This window comes from Myxocyprinus asiaticus, chromosome 26 (assembly GCF_019703515.2).
Source record: "Myxocyprinus asiaticus isolate MX2 ecotype Aquarium Trade chromosome 26, UBuf_Myxa_2, whole genome shotgun sequence".
Taxonomy (NCBI): Eukaryota; Metazoa; Chordata; class Actinopteri; order Cypriniformes; family Catostomidae; genus Myxocyprinus; species Myxocyprinus asiaticus.
This window is the reverse complement of record NC_059369.1, coordinates 37,828,902-37,849,414: the sequence shown is the minus strand read 5'-3', so window position 1 is coordinate 37,849,414 and position 20,513 is coordinate 37,828,902. Positions and strand designations below refer to the sequence as shown.

Below are 20,513 nucleotides of genomic sequence, written 5' to 3'. Positions count from 1 at the left end.
GTTAGGACCATTAAAAATTTTCTGCATTGTTACATTGTTTTCAAGACCGTTAAGCACATTTACCCACTAAATTAATGTAATGTGACAATATCTAACTCTCATCTGTAATGCAGTACTGAAAATCATTCTGTCTGTTTTTTTATTAAAATCTGCATAAATTAAATTAATTACAACATATACAATATAATATAAATAGTATCATGTATTATTTTATTATAATATTATAAAGTATTGTGCTTTTTATTTAATATAAAAAATATAAATAATTTGCAAAGGTTTAATTATTTATAGTTTTCTTTTGATTTTAGAGTGAAATATAACTGAATATGAATATGAGATTCACCCAAATAAATAAACATGGCAGTAAGCATAAGTAAACATCAGCTAGACACATTAATGATGATAATAATATAATATGACCAGGACGTGTTCTTGACTGGTTTCGTGAGATTTCCCCCATTCATATTTAAATGTGGTGTCTTTTGCATCTTGTTTTGGATTTGATGATTGGGTCAGACAGTCTTGCTGATTTGCCCTGACACTAATGATGCACATTTTTGTTGTTAGCAAAAGGCACTGAATGTCTGTTGTTTGTAAATGTAGTTTCCTGTATTTGAGGATCAGGGGTGTCAGATTCTCAAAACTAACGCATCTCAGTGATGTCCTGTAGTTTAGATATTTCTTAGTATCTGTATTGTGTTTTTTGCGCTCTGCTGTACAGCTGCATGCTTTTCTGATGTGCTCCTCGTGTGCAAACAGAAGTTGTGTCGAGGGAGGGGCCTTCGGGGACCTCAAGCGCAGCATATCCCACCAGTGCGACCTCTGACCTCACCTGCCATTAATCACTCTGTTCCTGATGGGCTGGTCCCTCTGGGAAAATCAACCCAGCAAGGCATGATGGGAGGGTCAGCCGAGAGCCAATCAGAGCGCTGCTCCAGTCAGCAGTGGCGCCGCAGTCAACTACAGGCCAAGAGCCGCAGTTCTGCAGAGCACAAGCCTGAATTTACTCTGTTTATTTGGTTACTGTCAGAGAACCAGCAAAACTGACATTCTGTTTAACAACAAACTTAATGTAAAATCAAATTATATAATGTACGCACTTGTCTTTTGTGCCTTAAAACATTAAGTTCTTTTAATGCTAATTTTTGGCATACTGTAATGTAAACCACAACAGATTAAAGGAATATTCTGGGTTCAATACAAGTTAAGCTCAATCAAAAAAATATATCTGATTAGATGAGCTGTGTTCCAAGCCATTGTAAAATGCTTATAAACCCACATCTCTGACTCCGTAGTAAAATCACTGTAACAAACCACCTCTTGTTGTTTTTTTGCTTTAGTTTTTCTCTCATTTACACTTATTTTTAATTGAATTTGTTTACAAATATTGTTGTTGGTAACACTTTACAATAAGGTTCAATTTGTTAACATTAGTTAATGCATTAGGTATCATGAACAAAGCATTTATTAATCTTTGTTAATGTTAGAAAAAAAAATACAGTTGTTCATTGTTAATTCATGGTGCATTAACTAATGTTAACAAATACAGTAGATGTTGAAATTAAAATAACCAAGATTAATAAATGCTGTAAAAGTATTGCTCATTGTTAATTCATTATGAATCATTCAGAGCTTTTTCACTGTGTATCGCTGTTTCCATTGTCTCTTATCCATTCTCTGCTGTGTGTTCTCGTACATATGAAATCCATGGCTTCCTGCTGACCAGCATTTTAATTCAGACATCAATAACGTCAGGCTGACCTCCAACCCTTGTGGTTGCACTAATTGTTAGATGTTGGCTTGATGGTCAGAACTGCATTAAAGATCTGCAGAGATACTTCTGGACCTCCTGTGTTCTGGAAATGATCAGATCATGCATCCAACGTCACATCGATACACTTATAATCAGCATGAGGACAAGCTATTAAACTGCTGTTGAGTTTCATATCATTCTCAAACATTGACATTTACAGCCACTAAAAAGCCCTTTTTGTTTCTTTGTGTGCGTGTCATACAACCTTTAAACTTGAGGGTTTTTCATCATACATTCTGTAATTTCTTTATGTTCTGCTATGTAGAGCAAGATCATAAATCTGTCAGTTGATTTGAGGTGGTACGAGTCATTTCAGTTATCATGCTTTTAGATCAAAGTCTGCGTTTGTTGCTCATTTTTGCTGTTCTGATGGTTGTGACTGCTGTTGTTTCGTATCTACTGCGACTGCATTAAAAAAAAAAAAAAAACATTTAAAGGCAGCCTGCACTGAGCTGATGTTAAGTTAAATTGATAGTTCGTTCAAAAATAAAAATTCTGTCATAATTTACTCGCCCTCATGTTGTTCCAAACCCATATGCTTTTGTTTTGTCTTTGGAACACAAAAGGCGAAAGTTTGAAGAAGGTTTGCAAACCTCTTTTCCATGCAAGTTCATGGTGACCGTGGCTGTCAAGCTCCAAAATGGTCCAAAAAAAAACATAAAAGCACCATAAAGGGATCAAAAAAAGTACTCCATACTACTTGTGTGCTATATTCTAAGTCTTCTGAAGTCATATGATAAATTTGGGTGAGAAACGTGACCAAATATTTGGATTTACTCACTGAAAAATGTCCCCTCTTCTCGCAAATCTCGTTCATGTTTATTCAAATACGGTGCTACCAAATGCCATAGGTAGTTGTGTGTCTCGTAACCAAATGCAACACACCAAGTTTGAATTTGCTCAAACTTTTGTGTTCCATGGAAGAAAGTAAGTTATACTTGTTTGGAACAACAAGAGCGTGAATAAATGACAACAGAATTTTCATTTTTGGATGAACTGTTCCTTTAAGGCAGGGGTGTCCAAACTTTTTCAGTCAGGGGCCAAATTCAGAAAAAAATAAGGTGCTGCGGGCCGCATCGCTGTAAGTTACAAAAGGGCTAGAAGCTACTAGATTGCCACTATGTATAATCTTTATATTGAACGCTTAATATTATGCAAGTTTTAATCATAAATTGTGCTCTATGGTATGCTTGTGTAGGCCCTACATGTAAATAAAGGATAGGGTATTTCACTCACAAAGAACTCTTATAATGGAACAGTGATGCATCTTATACAAAATATTATACTCATTTTTATCTTTTTGACATCCATTCAGTGGCACTGCAAAAAAACATATAGATCTGCTACTGAGTGTTGGGTGTGACCCATCACAATAATCAGAATCAGATTACATTTTCCTGTTATGTAGTGATGCAACAAATTACTCTTAATTTTTCATGGAATTACTCTTTATAGCTATCCAATTATGGCTTCTGTTCTGTTGTTACTTGCGTTACAAATACGACTTTAATTTGATCAAAATTATTGCACAATTTTATTTAGTGGACATGCATGTGCAAGCTGAGCGTGCGCATCAGACACAGATGTGCAAGTGTTTTAAGCACTCTCTTCTCCAGTACAGTATGTCCTCACTCAAATGGCGCTGGCAAGCCCTTGAATCATTTGTCTTGTTTCAACTAAATATCAGTCTGAACCAATTGATTATACATCCCAGTGCTACAGAGGACATTCTGGAAGAGCGTTCTGTTCACGCGCCTCTGTGCGCACTCAATAAACTCTGTTCAGCCGCTTGCACAACAGCAGCTCTACTCAGTTGTATGATGTGGGATATCGGGACATTTTAACATGAACAAGTACATGAGTAGAGTATCGAACCTGATATCAGTCCTTTAATAAATGTATCATCCTTTCTGCGTGGTGCTTTATCCTTGGAAATAAGGAGTATTCCAAACTCCAGTTGAACTCTGCCAGTGGATAAAGCTAATGGCGACAGGCAACATAGAACGCACTAGTGGAGACTATGCGCTGTGAATAGTGGCTGTACGTGATAGCGACATCAAGTGTTCAGAATATGAATTTCATATAATTTCTCCATAGCGGGCCTAATTCTGTTCTATTTCTAAATCTCTCGTGGGCTGCATCAGAGCAGTCGGATGGCTGCAAATGGCCCACGGACCGGACTTTGGACACCCCTGCTTTAAGGCATCAAATTGGGATGATATTTCTAGCTGATCATGTTTCTGGTTCAGAGAGACATTATAGTTAGTTGTATTTAAAACCATGTATGTGTGTAATGAGGTCCATTTATAGCGGTCTCCTCATGCGCTGTGTGTGTGCAGTGGATTACTGCTCTCACACAATCCCTCCCTGATGCCTGTCACAGTGGGAGCTGCTGTGTGCTTTTCATAAGGACAATTAACCAGACACCAAACGACCCGCCCCCGAATCCTTCCCCACCACTGACCTAAAGATAAGCTGTTGACAAGATTAATGTATGGCTATCAAAAGTCTCAGGCAGGTTTGCGCTCTTATCCAGGTCAAGCTTGTTTGCGTAAAGCAGGCTAATATGTATTTTTCTGCCCGGAGCCCACCTGTGTCTTTTGAAGTATGCTCTGGGCGGGAGTGTTGTCATGTGGGCGACCTGAACTCTCACCTCTATGCACACATAACATCTGCCCCGAGAATGTCAATGCATTTTATTGAGTTTAAATGTAAAGTGGATTTTTAGCAGCACTATCATATGAATCATTGCTGCTACGGTTTAAAGAACAATGAAGAAATAACCTCACATTGATTCATAATAGACTCATGCATTCTGGGGATAAAAGTTGCAGTGATAGTTTTACTGAATTACTGTAAGTAGAGCTGCAACTAATGATTATTTTGATCATCAATTAATCTTCCATTATTACTTTGCTTAGTCAAATAAAAGCCCAATTTTATTTCCTGTATTTTATTCATTAAAATGTATTTATTAAAAAAACATAAGTGATTGTGTGTTATACATTGTGTACCTAAAAGGTATTAAAACTGTATAAATGTTACACTATAAATTGCATGTAGTTTTACCAAAGTCTAATTATTACAACGTCGTTGTACAAGACTTCAGGTGCTAAATATATAGGCTGTAGTTGTAACATTTTATCTTATAATTTGTCACATTCAAGCTTTTTAAAAATGTACAGATTCCACATTCTATTCTATTTCATCAAATCCCATCTGTCGGAGCCTATTTGTTAAATTCTTCAATATTACAGTATTGCTGTAATACACACTGTATTAAATAAGTACTTTTGATTACACATTAATTACACATTTTGATAATTATTTGTAGTTTTTGCATATTTTTTATTTTATTTTATTTTTTACAAAAAACTGTACAGGCGCTAAAGCGGTACTGTCTCTTTAAGGGGATCTCACAGAAATGTGAGCACATTAAGGAGAGCGGAGTTGTATGGTTTCTTCACCGCACCCATGCTTTGTGTGATTAGAATTAGTTTCTTTTTACTTTTAGAGCAGCAAAATGACTGTAAATAACAAATTATTTTAAAAGAAACATTTATTTAGTGAAAATGGATTACGTGGATCTCATCTTTGGACACTGGGTCTGTTGAGGCATTTCGGTGCTAAACGCATTTGCCACACGGCAACTAGCCGACATTAAACTGAATGCTTATGATCTTTTAAGTGTTTATCATAAATGCGCTGGATAACTTGTCTTGGATCATGTTTTTTTTTTTCTGCTTCAGCTTGTCTCAAGAAGTTGTATCATGCAAACACATTTTTCCCTACTGAAAAATGGCGTCACTGACAGTTTCTCCATGCACACCGCACATTTTCGACTAATCGATAATGAAATTCATTGTCGATTATGTTCATTATCGATTTTAGCAATTTGTTGTTGCAGCACTAGAATTAGAATTAGAAGTAAATCATTTTATTGATTGACAATTTTTTTTTTTAATCAATATCAAAATATCTTGATTCATTTTAGAAATTACAACAATAATAAAGGTAAATAGACTAAACGAAATGTATATTAAAGTTATATCGTTTAAATGGCATACATAATAGAGAAAACAAACAAATAAGTGAATCATTAATTATTAAGTGGATAGTTCTGGCTCTAAAATCTGATTTGAAGTGGTAAAATCAAGGCCTTGTGTTGCTTATCTCTTTAATTGACAAAATATTTATTATTGAATGGTTTCTGGTCAGCATTTCTGAAGCTAAATGGACCCTTCTCATATTTCCGGGTTTGGAACGCACAAGTAAACTATTCACTTCTATAGTGGTAAAAGGCAAATATAATTTTTGCGTTTTCATTTTCCAAAACTTTCCAAAAGAGGAAAATAAGTCTAGAAAGATGGATTACAGGCAGACAGAAAAGAGAGAGAGATGCTGAATTTATGGTCACTCCATCAGTAGCCGTATTTGAAACCCCACCGCAATTTTTTTTCTTCAAAATGCCAGTTAATATAACACAAACTATAATGTTATGAATTTACATTCATTAATCTATTTACAATATATAAAAGTTGGCTAGATTTGAATTGCTAAATAAGGCAGAAATACATCACTGTCTGTGAAAAAAGTCAGTTTGCAAGGTTGCTAAGATTTTGATATTATTTTACATCAGTGATGATAATGTTATTGTTGTTTTTTTGTTTTTGTTTTTTTTGTCCTGAAGGGACTCCAGTGAACAGAATTCCCATCATGGCGAAGAAGGTGTTGGATCTGTACATGCTCTATAAGCTAGTGACAGAGAAGGGTGGACTAGTGGAGGTCATTAACAAGAAGATCTGGAGAGAGATCACCAAGGGTCTCCACCTGCCCACCTCCATCACCAGTGCTGCCTTCACGCTACGCACACAGTACGCACACACACACACACACACACTCACACTATCTCACTGTTTCTCAGTCTCTTCTCAACAGATTCTGCCTCACACTAATTAGCCCGAAAGATTTATTGATCTATTGATGTGATTTAGTTTGGCTTTGCTGAGGTAGGTCGATGCGTAAATTCATATGCAGGTGAATATTTATTGCCATGGTAACATTAGTAACATCAAATATTCATGCATGCTCATGTAAGAATATATATATATATATATATATATATATATATATATATATATATATATATATATATATATATATACACACACACAGTTGAAGTCAGAAGTCTTACACTTAGGATGAAGTCATTAAAACACCACTGTTGTGTTTGAAAATCCCAGGAGATCAACAGTTACAGAAATACTCAAACCAGCCCATCTGGCACCAACAATCATCAATGCAATTATCTAATCAGCCAATCGTGTGGCAGCAGTGCATAAAATAATGTAGATATGGGTCAGGAGCTTCAGTTAATGTTCACATCAACCATCAGAATGGGGGAAAAAATGTGATCTCAGTAATTTGGTCCATGGAATGATTGTTTGTACCAGACGGGCTGGTTTGAGTATTTCTGTAACTGCTGATATCCTGGTATTTTCACACACAACAGTCTCTAGATTTTACTCAGAATGGTGCCAAAAACAAAAAACATCCAGTGAGCGGCAGTTCTGTGGACGGAAATGTCTTTTTGATGAGAGAGGTCAACAGAGAATGTCCAGACTGGTTCGAACTGACAAAGTCTACAGTAACTCAGATAACCGCTCTGTACAATTGTGGTGAGAAGAATTGTAACTCTGAGATGCAGGTTGGCTGGGTTTTGGCGGCACGAGGGGGACCTACACAATATTAGGCAGGTGGTTTTAATGTTGTGTCTGATTGGTGTATACGTGCATTCAATTTTGAAATTTAAATGAGAGAAATAATAGTAAAATTAAATACAAAAAAATATGGGACTTTTTTGCACTACAGTGATGAGAATTGGGGCAAAATGTGCTTAATTGTCATGAAAATAATGTTACAATGCTCAAACATATCGATGGTCCTAAAACATTTTTTATGCTAAATATATTGACTCATGTCTTTTTGATTATGGACTTAAATATGGACATTTTAACCTCGACTTTATCGGGAGATTCACCTATTAGCATCTCCACGGAATATAAAAAAAGTGGTAATTCTGACTTTCTCACAATTGTGACTTTATTTCATGCAGTTGCGACTATATCTCTCAATTTCCACTTCATTTATTTCTCACAGTTGCAGTTTTATAAAGATATTAAGTTTGAATAACCTTTTTTATTCCGTGGTGGGATCAAAACACCAAAGGTTTCTCTGTATGCGTGGAGGTAGCATGATGGTTTTGTCTGAGGTTTGTTACCGATATGAAAAGTTCATGAAGTGACAGTAGTTGTAAACACTGTCTATTTGTATTGTTTACTTCTTGGCCTATTCTTGGGCGTAACATGGACCTTAAACAATATACATACTGAAACATATTCTAATAATTCAGATTCACAGATGTGGCCTGTTATTGCACTGCTCTTGTTTTCTTGTATCTGTCAGGTATATGAAGTATCTGTACCCATACGAGTGTGAGCGGAAGGCTTTGAGTTCTCCTAGCGAACTACAGGCGGCCATTGACGGTAACCGTCGTGAGGGGCGTCGACCCAGTTACAGTAACAGCCTGTTCCACTTTAGTCCCTCCCCCAGCTCCGCCCCTCACATCCTTTCCCCTCCCAAGATGCATCTGTCTGCGCTGGGACCTGGTGCCGTGGGGGTCCTGAACGGACTCCAGGCATCACCAAGGCCGTCTCTGAAAAAGGGACTTGGTGAGTGAGGGGATACTTTCTTGCCCTGAAATAACGGTCTAATGTTGTCATTCACACTATTGCTGTTCGCTTAAGAAATATTTCTGGTTATTATCAACATAATGTCTATTATACAATAATGTCTGATTATACATTTTTTTTACTAAATTATTGTCTGTGGTAATTGGCGTCAGACCATAAAAATGCTATCTGTAGACATAATATAAAATAACCCAGAATATGAAAGACCTAATGATTTTTTTTTTTTGCAGACACATTTTCTATTGGAAACTGGAAGTTAGAGTCAGGTATAGGGCTTGTCCTGGTTTTTTAATAGCCAATAGGCTTTAGTTTACATCACAGCCACACAAAACCAGATGGTATTAATATTATAGGCGGAGGAAAATTCTTCTTCTAGAGAGCATTTTATTAGACAAAATGCGAACAAGTATGAGGAGTCATCAGTATTTTTTAACCATTTCCTTGGATAAGAAACACTGTACATTTTGTGAAGTACATTTTAAAATTTTACATCAAAGCTAAAAAAAAAATAAATAAATTGATTTCATGGGGACTTTTAAATTGAAAATAACCCGGAAATTCCTTTTAAAGATACTCCAGGTTCATCTAGTTTCGACACTTGCTGTGTTCATGCAGTTTTATTTCATGAAAAGATAACATTTAATTTTGTTCTTGTTGGTGAAGTTAAATCTCCACAGAATGTTTTGAGTTTTTTAGTACAGCATGTGCTCGTTACGACGTTGTAGTTGTAAACTAAAAAAAAAAAAAAAAAAAAACTGTGCTGTGTTAGAGCGCCCTCTGGCTCCATAAAGATGAACTGCATCTTCAAAAAATATTTACACTCCAAAGTATTTCACTGATATTGAATTAAAATAGTCTGAAGTGTCCTATTATAGTAGGCTTGTTTCTTTTTTCTTTTTTTCATAAATCTGGAGACAACAGAACCCTTAAGAAAATTCTTAGTATCCTCTCTGTGTTTTTCTTTACTCAAAGGTATTAATCATTTAAAAAAAAATATCATAGATTCAGTCCATTACAGAATCAAAAGGAAACTGAATTTCTGTTGTTATTGGGTTTATTTTGTGTTATTGGTGTTACAGGACGTGTAAGCTGTGGTAATTTGTGTGTTTTGTCCTCTTGCTGATTACAACAGAGTTTCATCCAAGAAAGTCACATGTTGTGCGGAAGACTGTAGTTATGAAAGACTGAAAGACTGTAGTTTTGAAAATACCTCTGTTTCTTGGGTTCTTATGAGTTCTCGTAACATCTAATAACAAGTTCTCGTTATACCTAATATAGTTCATTAGCCTAAAGTCCTGTGCACACTGAGTGAACATTTGCAGTGAACAAGACTTTCAAAGCAATGCAAACAGATAGAAACAATGTGCAGTGATGTTCTGTCTGCCTGCCTGTCTGTCTATCCATCTGTCTGTCTGTATCTGTCTCTACTTGTCTGTCTCCATCTGCCTGTCTGTCCAACTATCCACTTATCTATCTATCTGTCTGTCTTTATCTGTCTGTCTGTATTTTTCTGTCTGTTTCTATAAATTGGTCTGTCTGTCTGTTTCTATCTGTCTGTCCAACACTTCACTTATCTATATATCCGTCTGTCTGTCTGCATCTGTCTGCATCTGTCTGTCTGTCTTTATCTGTCTGTCTTTCCGACTATCCACTTATCTATCTATCTGTCTGTCTGTCTGTCTTTATCTGTCTGTCTTTCCGACTATCCACTTATCTATCTATCTGTCTGTCTGTCTGTCTTTATCTGTCTGTCTTTCCGACTATCCACTTATCTATCTATCTGTCTGTCTGTCTGTCTGTCTGTATCTGTTTGTCTGTCTTTATCTATCTGTCTGTCTTTCCGACTATCCACTTATCCACATATCTGTCTGTCTGATTGTATTTTTCTGTCCGTTTCTATAAATTTGTCTGTCTGTTTCTATCTGTCTGTCTGCCCTTCCGTCCGTCCGTACATCTATCCACTTATCTGTCAATCTGCCTGTCTGTCTGTATCTGTTTGTCTGTCCCTATCTGTCCATTCATCTGTCTCCATCTGCCTGTTTGTCTGTCTGTCTTTCCAACTGTCCACTTATCAATCTGTCTGCCTGTCTGTATTTTCTGTCTTTTTCTATCAGTCTATCTATCTGTCTGTCTGTCTGTATCTGTTTGTCTGTCTTTATCTATCTGTCTGTCTGTCCAACTATCCACTTATCTATATATCTAGGGTGACCATACGTCCTCTTTTTCCCAGACATGTCCTCTTTTTCGAACCTTAAAGTGTCCGGCCGGGATTTCAAAATTTGCGAAAATGTCCGGGATTCGGCTTTAGTTGCATTATGATGTGCATCTGGTCTAACATTTCATTGTGTGCGCGCGCATATTTGCATTGCTTTAACCCCTCTTTGTAAGTCCCGCCTTCTCGCACACCAATTGGTCGATTATAAGAGGCTTGCAGCAACTATTGGCCAAATTATTTTTGCAACCAGGTAAAATTATCACATTGCTTCATTTTCCATGGCCATTCAAAATAATAGTAATCGTAAATGAAGGTACTCTCATGGCATCAAATATTTTATTTTAGTACATGGACATTCAAAAGAATGTTGAAAATTTTTATTTATTTATATATATTTATGTTATGCTAAGAATGTCTTTTTCACTGTATTAAAGTTTGCATTCATAGTAACACTGTTTTGAACCCTATTATTCCACACACCCCACCCCCCACCCCAAAAGGTGTCCTCTTTGTGGAAAACCAGAATATGGTCACCCTAATATATCCGTCTGTCTGTTTGCATCTGTCTGTCTCAATCATTCTATCTATCTGTCAGTCAGTCTGTCTGTCTGTCTGTCTCTATCTATCTATCATCTGGAAAATATTAAAGGGGTCATGACATGAGGAATAAATTCTTCCTTGATCTTTTACCATATAAGAGGTCATTGTACTATAAAAAAAAAAAAAAAAAAAACTTAATGTAAGTTTCAGATCTCAAAACTTCCTCCTCACTGCAAAAAGAGCATTTGTTGAAACCAAACTGCCAAAACGACTCTTTTTCTACTTCCTCCACATTGTGATGTTACACTGTGTTATACATTTGCATCTGGCCACCTTCACAACAACACCTCAGTGACTACTTTACCTTATCACTTCTGTTGCCCTGCCCAGCAAAGGTGAGCAGTGAGATGGCAAGCAGAGAGCAGGTCAGTCAAGAGCAGAGAGCCAGTCATAACAGTGGGCCAGCATAAGGGTGGAAAATGATCATGTTTTACAAATATAAGATTTTTTTTAAAACTTTAATATTATAAGTGAACCTCTTAGGATTATATAAAAATAATAAAAAAAGTCTTACATGTCATGACCCCTTTAAAGTCAACGTGGTAACATACAAGCAGAGCAAAAACAATTGATATGAAAAGCAATTTAATACCTTCCTCATTCATATCTTCTCCTGGGACTCTCCATATCTCTCCTCTAGAGGACGCTGTCCCCTCTCTGTTGTCCGGGCGTTCTCCAGTCATGGCGCTAGCATTGGGCCAGCATCAGGTGGCAGGTTTGGCACGAGCAGCTACACTGGAGCAGCTAAGAGAGAAACTGGAGACGGAAGCTCCTGAGAGGAAGATCGCTCGACTAGCAGAAGAGCAGCAGAAACTGATGCAGCAGGCCTTCCAACACAACCTGCTCACCATGACATCACACATACCCATGAACCTGCGGCTTGCAGCGCCACCCAGAGGTTAGTGCATGAATCCCAACCAAACCTGTCCAAGAACATGTCCAGGTCCTAAATGAAAATGAAGCCTAGTTTCAGGAAATTTAGGAAGATTTTGTGCATTGCATCATTATTTTCATGACAGTTAAGGATGTTTTCCCCTCAATATTCTCATTACTGTAATGCACCAGGACATTTTGCATCTTGGACAGTTGTGGGAATTTGAATTTGGGGGAAATTTTACATAATTGACATGAAAAGGATGTCACAATGCAAAAAATGGTATGGTCCTATAAATAGGCTTGATTTTCTTTACGCAAAATACAATCGTTTTCTTTTGCTTTGTAGCTGTTATATGACCTGTACATGTTGTCTTGAGATCCTGCTCAACATGTGACTCTGCCGGACTGTGTCAATGTGTTAATGTGTCTAATTCAGGTTTGTGTTTGTTTGTGTAGATGAGAAACATGATCTGTCGATGAGTATTTCCTCCACTGGAGTGGCGAGTATAAGTGTATCAGTGGAAGTGAATGGCATTATTTACTCAGGTATCATTTACTCTGTTGCCAGAACTTTGTTCCAAACTCATCATCTAATGTTCCCTCTGATTTCTGTCCTTGCTGGGCAAAACCTATTTTTATTAAGTGACCCTTCAGTCACCTGAGCAAAAACTCACTATGCACAGTGGGGTCGACTGTGAAAATGCTTCCACTTTGCATTTGTATTTTTTATGTAATACAGTGAAAACAATTTATCCAAGATAGGGCTGAGCAATTAATAAAAACAAAATCAAAATCGTGAAATTACCCAATGTGGTTATCAAACCACGAGGGCTGCGATTTAATTAAATACTGTAAATATACTGAATGCGCTGCCCACTGTGCTGCGCTCATGTGGGCAGCTGTTTTGTCTGTAGTGTGTTGTGCTTTCTTTATTACATGTAAATAGGGTCAGTGTATTAGACGTGTTATCAGAGCGGTTCTGTGCTCAATAAACTCACATTTTGTCTATCTGGTGCCCTGAATGACAAATGTGCTGTGAGTTTGGTTCAGGGTGCCAGCGTGTCTGATCGCATTATTTAAAGTGTTCCAGATTCAATTTCATTGCACATTTGTGTAATTTCACATATGTTTGGTCACAACAATTTACTATACAAATCTAAAATAACCCTATGACACCGGGTTTTGTTATGGACAGAAAGGGAGATGAGAGCAGTTCACGACATTAAAGGGCTGTTGTCAACTCAACAAGAAACAACAAAAACTTCAGTTCCTTCAGTTTTCCGCCAAAATAAAAGTTTACAGCAAAATAAAGGCTTGAGGTTTTAACCGGACTGCATAGCAATGCCACGAACAAGTTAAGAAATTATTAAAGAAATAAATGACTATAGAATAAAAATGTGAATTATTATTATTAATATATTTCTGTAATAATGTCTTTATTATTAATAACAATAATAATTTATATTAATTAATATTACATGTAATATTTCTACATAATATTAATAATGTTCAAGTTGACTGGGTTCCAAAAAATAATTATGAAAAGTGAGATGACCCTTTCACATATTGCATCAAAAAGATGGACAGATGCAATTTGATTGTAATGTTTTCATTTATTTTATTTGGTTCTTTTTAAGAGTGCGAATACCCTTTCTAGAACAGTATTTACGGTCAGAGGTAGAGCATGGTCAAAACATGGTTTCATTTTGATTAAAAGGAATCACTTACACGTGTTTTTATATTTTTATTTGTTATGTTTATCATATTAAAGTTTGAAATATCTGTGCAGGATTACAGTACTGCGCAGGAACACAATTACATTTTTTGTCCAAAGCGTTCAACCCTAATCCAAGACCTAATCCAAGACCTAATCCAAGACAAGTTAGAGAAATTTTGATAATAAATACACTTATAATACATTTACTACCAAAAAGTATTTTTTTAATTAAAAATTTAAATAATTCAAGTTTAATATTTGTGTGCTCTGTTTTATTAGTCTGATTACAGTATTATGTCATTAGCTTAGCGAAATGTTAACATCAAACTATTAAAATATATTCAAGCATTCTATAAGCAGATTACAGTTAATGGCTTTCAGTTAAAGTAGTTACTTTTAAAGGAATAGTTCAACCAAAAGTGCTAATTCTCTCATCATTTACTCACCCTCATGCCATCCCAGATATGTTTGACTTTTTCTTCTGCAGAAAACAAAACAAAGATTTTTAGAAGAATATTTCAGCTATGCAGGTCCATACAATGCAAGTGAATGGTGATCAGATCTCAGAAGGTCCAAAAAGCACATAAAGTCAGCATAAAAGTAACCCATAGGACTCCAGTGGTTAATCCATGTCTTCAGAAGTGATATAGGTGTGGGTGAGAAACAGATCAATATTTAAGCCCTTTTTTACAATAAATCTCCAGCCCGAACCAGTAGGTGGCTCAATGTGAAAGTGAAAGTCACTTCCACGCCAGAATGTGGTAGTAAAAGTGGAGATTTATAGTAAAAAAGGACTTAAAAATGTATCTGTTTCTCACCCACACCTGTCATATCACTTCTTAAGATATGGATTAAAACACTGGAGTCCTATGGATTACTTTTATGATGCCTTAATTGGACCTTCAAAGTTCTGATTACCATTCATCTCCGATGAAGTGATCAGTAAACTAATCTGATCACAATTTCAGGGAAGTAATTAGTCATTTGTTGTGGATTATTTATTTTGAGTAACTGTCCATATGGCCTTGCAGTCAAAAGAGTATACTTTGAAAGGCTGAGCGTTCCACTGTGCCGAAAAACAAAGGATACCCAAGCCTTTAGGATGCTGTCTTAAAAGAATACTGCCTAAGTAGACAGTGAGGCATCAAACTAAAGTTTGGATCGGAGCTTATGTGGCCATATTAAACAATCCACATAATTTCGGATTTCATCCCAGTCTTTCTCTCTGTCAGGAACTCTGTTTGCCCAGAAGTCTGCAGCTGCAGGTGTGAATGTGTCTGCTGCAACTACTGCATCTTCAGCTGGACCCAGTGGGGTGTTTACCTTCCCTGGCTCCGCCCCCAGCCAAAGCCCCAGCTCCTCTTCCTCCTCCAAGGGGCCAAGTTCAGCGGAACCGTCCACCAGCGGCTCGCCGTAGCTCGAGTGCATTCATGCTTCGCAGCCCAGCGCTGTGCTGAATACATCAGTCATTGATCAAACTGTTGCACAACCAGTACCTCATTTTGTACTGTCCACTTTGGCTGTCCACATATTTTTAAACATATTTGCGTTTTTCGCACATGTACATGTACACACACACACACACACACTTACATGAATGCATACACTAACGTTTGCAGCTCGCTGGGTCTCATTCTTGAAATTCAAGCAGGACAAATTTCTTTGTAAAACCATTCTTGCATAAATTTTCACATTCAATTCAATGCAAAAAAAATTGAAAGAATGGATCCATGTATAGCAATTTGTTCTGCTCATGTTTCACAAATGTGGATCGGTGTTCGAGAAAATGCTAAAAACAATCAGACCGTTCAGCCAAACAACTGACAGGCTTAAAAAAACTTGAAGATTTTTATTTAGGAAAAATGTGTGTGTTGCGATCTTTCGTTTTCTGATGTTGTTTTATTAGTTTTTTTAAATGATATTTTTCACTCAAGGTTCCTCATATTACATACCTCAAAATTATCTCTCTGCAGTTGTTGATTATTACAGGATTGTCTTTTACCTCAGGAGCTGTAGTTGATACTTTTTCTTGATGAATTTCCTTTTTTTTTTTTTACAATCTATTTGAATTTATCAGAATCAGGAATTTTAAGAATGGCACCTCCATTGTTCTCTTCTATGCATTTGTCTCCCTGCATCGGTCTGTGGTCTCGCACCTCACCATGGGCCCCTACAGCCCCTCCATCTAGGCGGCACTTCGGGGTGTGATTGTTAGTAAGGGGAATTCTAGAAGTCTCATAAGGGTCATGAAATGATCTGCTTTTCCGTGACTTCAGCCCCTGATCACAGAACCACTCAGCCCAGAAAACATCAGAACAACTGTCAGTTACCTCAAACAAACAAACAAACAAACAAACAGAATGGTTGATGTCAGTCAGATGTCACACCTTTCACAAAACCTGTCAAGAACATGAGACTCATATTTCACACAAAATTAAAATAATAAAATAGCATACCATATTTTTTTTAAGAAAATTAAGACTGTTTTGAAGTCCATTAAAATTTTACATTGTAGCATTACTTTCATGGCTATTAAGCACATTTTTCTCCCAAACTTATTACCGTAATGCATCTGGACATCTTAATTTTTTTTATTTATTTTTTTACTCTGCATTTGCTTTGTATTACAGTCAGCATAAATTAAAGGCAGGAAATACTACCATGATGTATAAATACTTCACAATGTAAATCATAGCTCTTTTTTCTTTTCAAAGTTTATGTTAATGAGAACTGTGAGTGAAAATGCTTAATTTTCAATAGGCAGTACTTTGTACACACACACACACACATATATACATACATACGTGTATATACTGTAAATGTGTATATATACATACACATATATACAGTATACTCTGTGTGTGTGTGTATGTGTGCAAAGTACTGCCTATTGAAAATTAAGCATTTTCACATATAGTTATATGTGTGTGTGTGTGTGTGTGTGTGTATATATATATATATATATATATATATATATATATATATATTAGATAATCGCATGAATAAGTAGGTGTAAAGGTGTACCTAATTAGTAGTCACTGAGTGTATACATGTTTACACACACATGTATAAATAAACTGTATATCTATCTATCTGTGTATCTACAGTAGAAGTCAGAAGTTTACATACACTTAGGTTGAAGTCATTAAAACTCATTAACCACTCCACAGAATTCATATTAGCAAACTATAGTTTTGGCAATCTTCTTTGTGCATGACATGAGTAATTTTTCCAACAATTGTTTACAGACAGATTGTTTCACTTTTAATTGAATATATCACAATTCCAGTGGGTCAGAAGTTTACATACACTAAGTTAACTGTGCCTTTAAGCAGCTTGGAAAATTCCAGAAAATGATGTCAAGCCTTTAGACAATTAGCCTCTGATAGGGGGTGTATTGAATTAGAGGTGTACCTGTGGATGTATTTTAAGGCATACCTTCAAACTCAGTGCCTCTTTGCTTGACATCATGGGAAAATCAAAAGAAAAGACCTCAGAAAACAAATTGTGGACCTCCACAAGTCTGGTTCATCCTTGGGAGCAATTTTCAAACCCCTGAAGGTACCACGTTCATCTGTTCAAACAATAGTACGCAAGTATAAACACCATGGGACCACGCAGCCATCATACCGCTCAGGAAGGAGACGCATTCTGTCTGTCTCCTAGAGATGAAAAAGTGCAAATCAATCGCAGAACAACAGCAAAGGACCTTTTGTAGATGCTAGAGGAAACAGGTTGACAAGTATCTATATCCACAGTAAAACAAGTCCTATATCGACATAACCTGAAAGGCTGCTCAGCAAGGAAGAAGCCACTGCTCCAAAACTGCCATAAAAAAGCTAGACTACAGTTTGCAAGTGCACATGGGGACAAAGATCTTACTTTTTGGAGAAATGTCCTCTGGTCTGATGAAACCAAAATTTAACTGTTTGGCCATCATTATGTTTGGAGGAAAAAGGGTGAGGCTTGCAAGCCGAAGAACACCATCCCAAGTGAAGCATGGTGGTGGCAGCATCATGTTGTAGGGGTGCTTTGCTGCAGGAGGGACTGGTACATTTCACAAAATAGATGGCATCATGAGGAAGGAAAATTATGTGAATACATTGAAGCAACATCTCAAGACATCAGCCAGGAAGTTAAAGCTCATCACAAATGGGTCTTCCAAATGGACAATGACCCCAAGCATACCTCCAATGGCTTAAGGACAACAAAGTCAAGGCATTGGAGTGTGGGCCAAAATTCCAGCAACTTATTGTGAGACGCTTGTGGAGGGCTACCCAAAGTGTTTGACCCAAGTTAAACAATTTAAAGGCAATGCTACCAAATACTAACAAAATGTTTGTAAACTTCTGACCCACTGGGAATGTTATGAAAGAAATAAAAGCTGAAATAAATAATTCTCTCTACTATTATTCTGACATTTCACATTCTTAAAATAAAGTACTGATCCAAACTGACCTAAGACAGGAAATGTTTTCTGCGATTAAATGTCAGAAATTGTGAAAAACTGAGTTGAATTTGTATTTGACCAAGGTGTATGTAAACTTCTGACTTCAACTCTATCTATCTATCTATCTATATATAATGCGTGTGTGTGTGTGTTAGTTTATTTTTATTTTGTGGTGAAATACGACTGCTTTCATGCTTTTAATATGACAGGTTTTGTGAGATTTACCCAAATGTTTGCTCAAACATTCTCAGTCCAACCATTCAAACCATTCCACAACCAAAATTTAACCTCATATAGCCAAAACGAACCTCATAATACACAGACTTCAGATACTCCTGTGATGTTCTGTAATGTATAGAGACCAGTCGAATGAATGTGAGGTCCATACAAGTCCAGTAAACTTGAAGTGGTTTTAGTGAAACCACATGTGAGGTCTAGACTGGATCTCTATATCACATTATCATTACTGGACTCTCGAGTGATCGGGAGTTTTAAAACCTCTTATTCAGTTTATTTTATATAAGGGAGAGGGAATCCACATTGACTGTTCATTCATGGCATGAATTTTGTTTTCAGTCACATTTTTGTTTTTTGTAACGGGAATGCGTCTTTCTCAGGTAGTACTGTGATGTTTTGAATGGAACTTGCATTATTTTTAAGATGATATATGATGATAATCACTCAAGAATGCACAAAACATGGACAAGACTGTTGTTATGAAGTATACCTCAAACTCCGTGGAAATCTACACTACATACCTCATGCTGCCATGTCTAGAGGATGTACAGTAAACGTGCTCCCCAGGAACGCTCCGAACGTTTTTGCAATTATTGCGCAGAACCAGGAATGCTGGCCATGCTCGGCTGAGGAGTTTCCTCAACTCAAGCTGAAGAGGAAAGGGCCTGCTTATGTTCTTGCTCTGTCTTTTTTTATTTTACTGTTCATATTTACGCAACTTCTCATGGGATAACAATCAACTATGATGTGTTTGCATTTGTACAATCAGGTGGCCAAATTAGCTCACCGTATCCAAACTAAACTAAAACTGCCTTCAGTTCTTGTACAGCTAAATACCAAAGACCAGCTGCTCCTTACTGCATATATCAGCCGCTCAGGCTTCACAGGTCAAAGGTCACTCTCTGAATGCTTTTTACAGTATGCGATTACTGATGCTGCAACTAACTTCTGACTGAATATTTGTGACTGCTGCGGCACCCATACGCTCTGTATGGGAGATGTATCAGTTGGGTCTGTATGTTGTGAAGTAAACGGTCAGGTGACCAGATGCATAAACCACACACAATTCATACTTGCCTGCATTTATGTGTCTTTCTGGTTTGAATGACATTTCGAAGGTTTTTGAATCTGGTGATATTGAAGGTGAGAAGATAATCAGTGATATTGTTTTTTCCTTGTACTCAGGAAATTGATTTTTATTAATCAGTTCACATTGTTGAGGATTGAGCTTCCAGAAGCTTCACACTGTTTTCTGCAACTCTTCTGTTTGTATTGGATTAAAAAACACATTGTGCAAATGTGCAGGGTTGGTGTTTGCATATTGCATTGACTCATTGGCCTGTTTTTATATTTCACTTTTAATGTGGACCATCTCTAAAACTTCAGGTTTTGTAGACCTTTGTGCATCTGGTCAGGTTTTAATGTGTAAGATTTACAGTGGCGGGCCGTGCATTATAATTCCAGGCCTTCAGTGTGATATATGCCATTAAGAAAACACAGTTTCACAATGAATAAGACACCCTATGCCTTTGGGCATCATACATTATGTCGCAGCTAACTAGTAATACCAACTGACATTTTAAAAACACGTCCACGCACGAAAGCCAGAACTTGAAATGACACTTAATGCTCAAGCAAGCCTAATTTTAACTGCAGCATGACTGTTTTGTGAAATGAACGTCTCCCGAACAGACATTCAAAAATCATAATTTTTCATATGAATCCACCAAGGAGGTCTATAATACCTGGAAAAATCTATCTAATAATATTTGCGATTTAAATGTTGCTTGCAATACATTTCGTTTCGTCAGGGTACACGGTAATGCTGCGTTCCATTCAAGTTGGATGTGGGA

The 20,513-nt window shown here is 36.8% G+C and overlaps 1 protein-coding gene across 1 annotated transcript in view; it reads left to right on the top strand.

Annotated features, from left to right (window-relative positions):
• The window catches only part of LOC127416595 (AT-rich interactive domain-containing protein 3B-like), a 75,625-nt gene extending 55,667 nt beyond the window's left edge, over nt 1–19,958 (top strand). Inside the window, exons 5-9 of the mRNA XM_051656022.1 lie at nt 6,504–6,687; nt 8,279–8,544; nt 12,021–12,278; nt 12,713–12,802; nt 15,206–19,958. Of these exons, the coding sequence (XP_051511982.1) occupies nt 6,504–6,687; nt 8,279–8,544; nt 12,021–12,278; nt 12,713–12,802; nt 15,206–15,390 (983 nt within the window). The 3' untranslated portion in view covers nt 15,391–19,958. The remainder of the gene's footprint in view (nt 1–6,503; nt 6,688–8,278; nt 8,545–12,020; nt 12,279–12,712; nt 12,803–15,205) is intronic.
• The last annotated feature ends 555 nt before the right edge of the window (nt 19,959–20,513 follow it).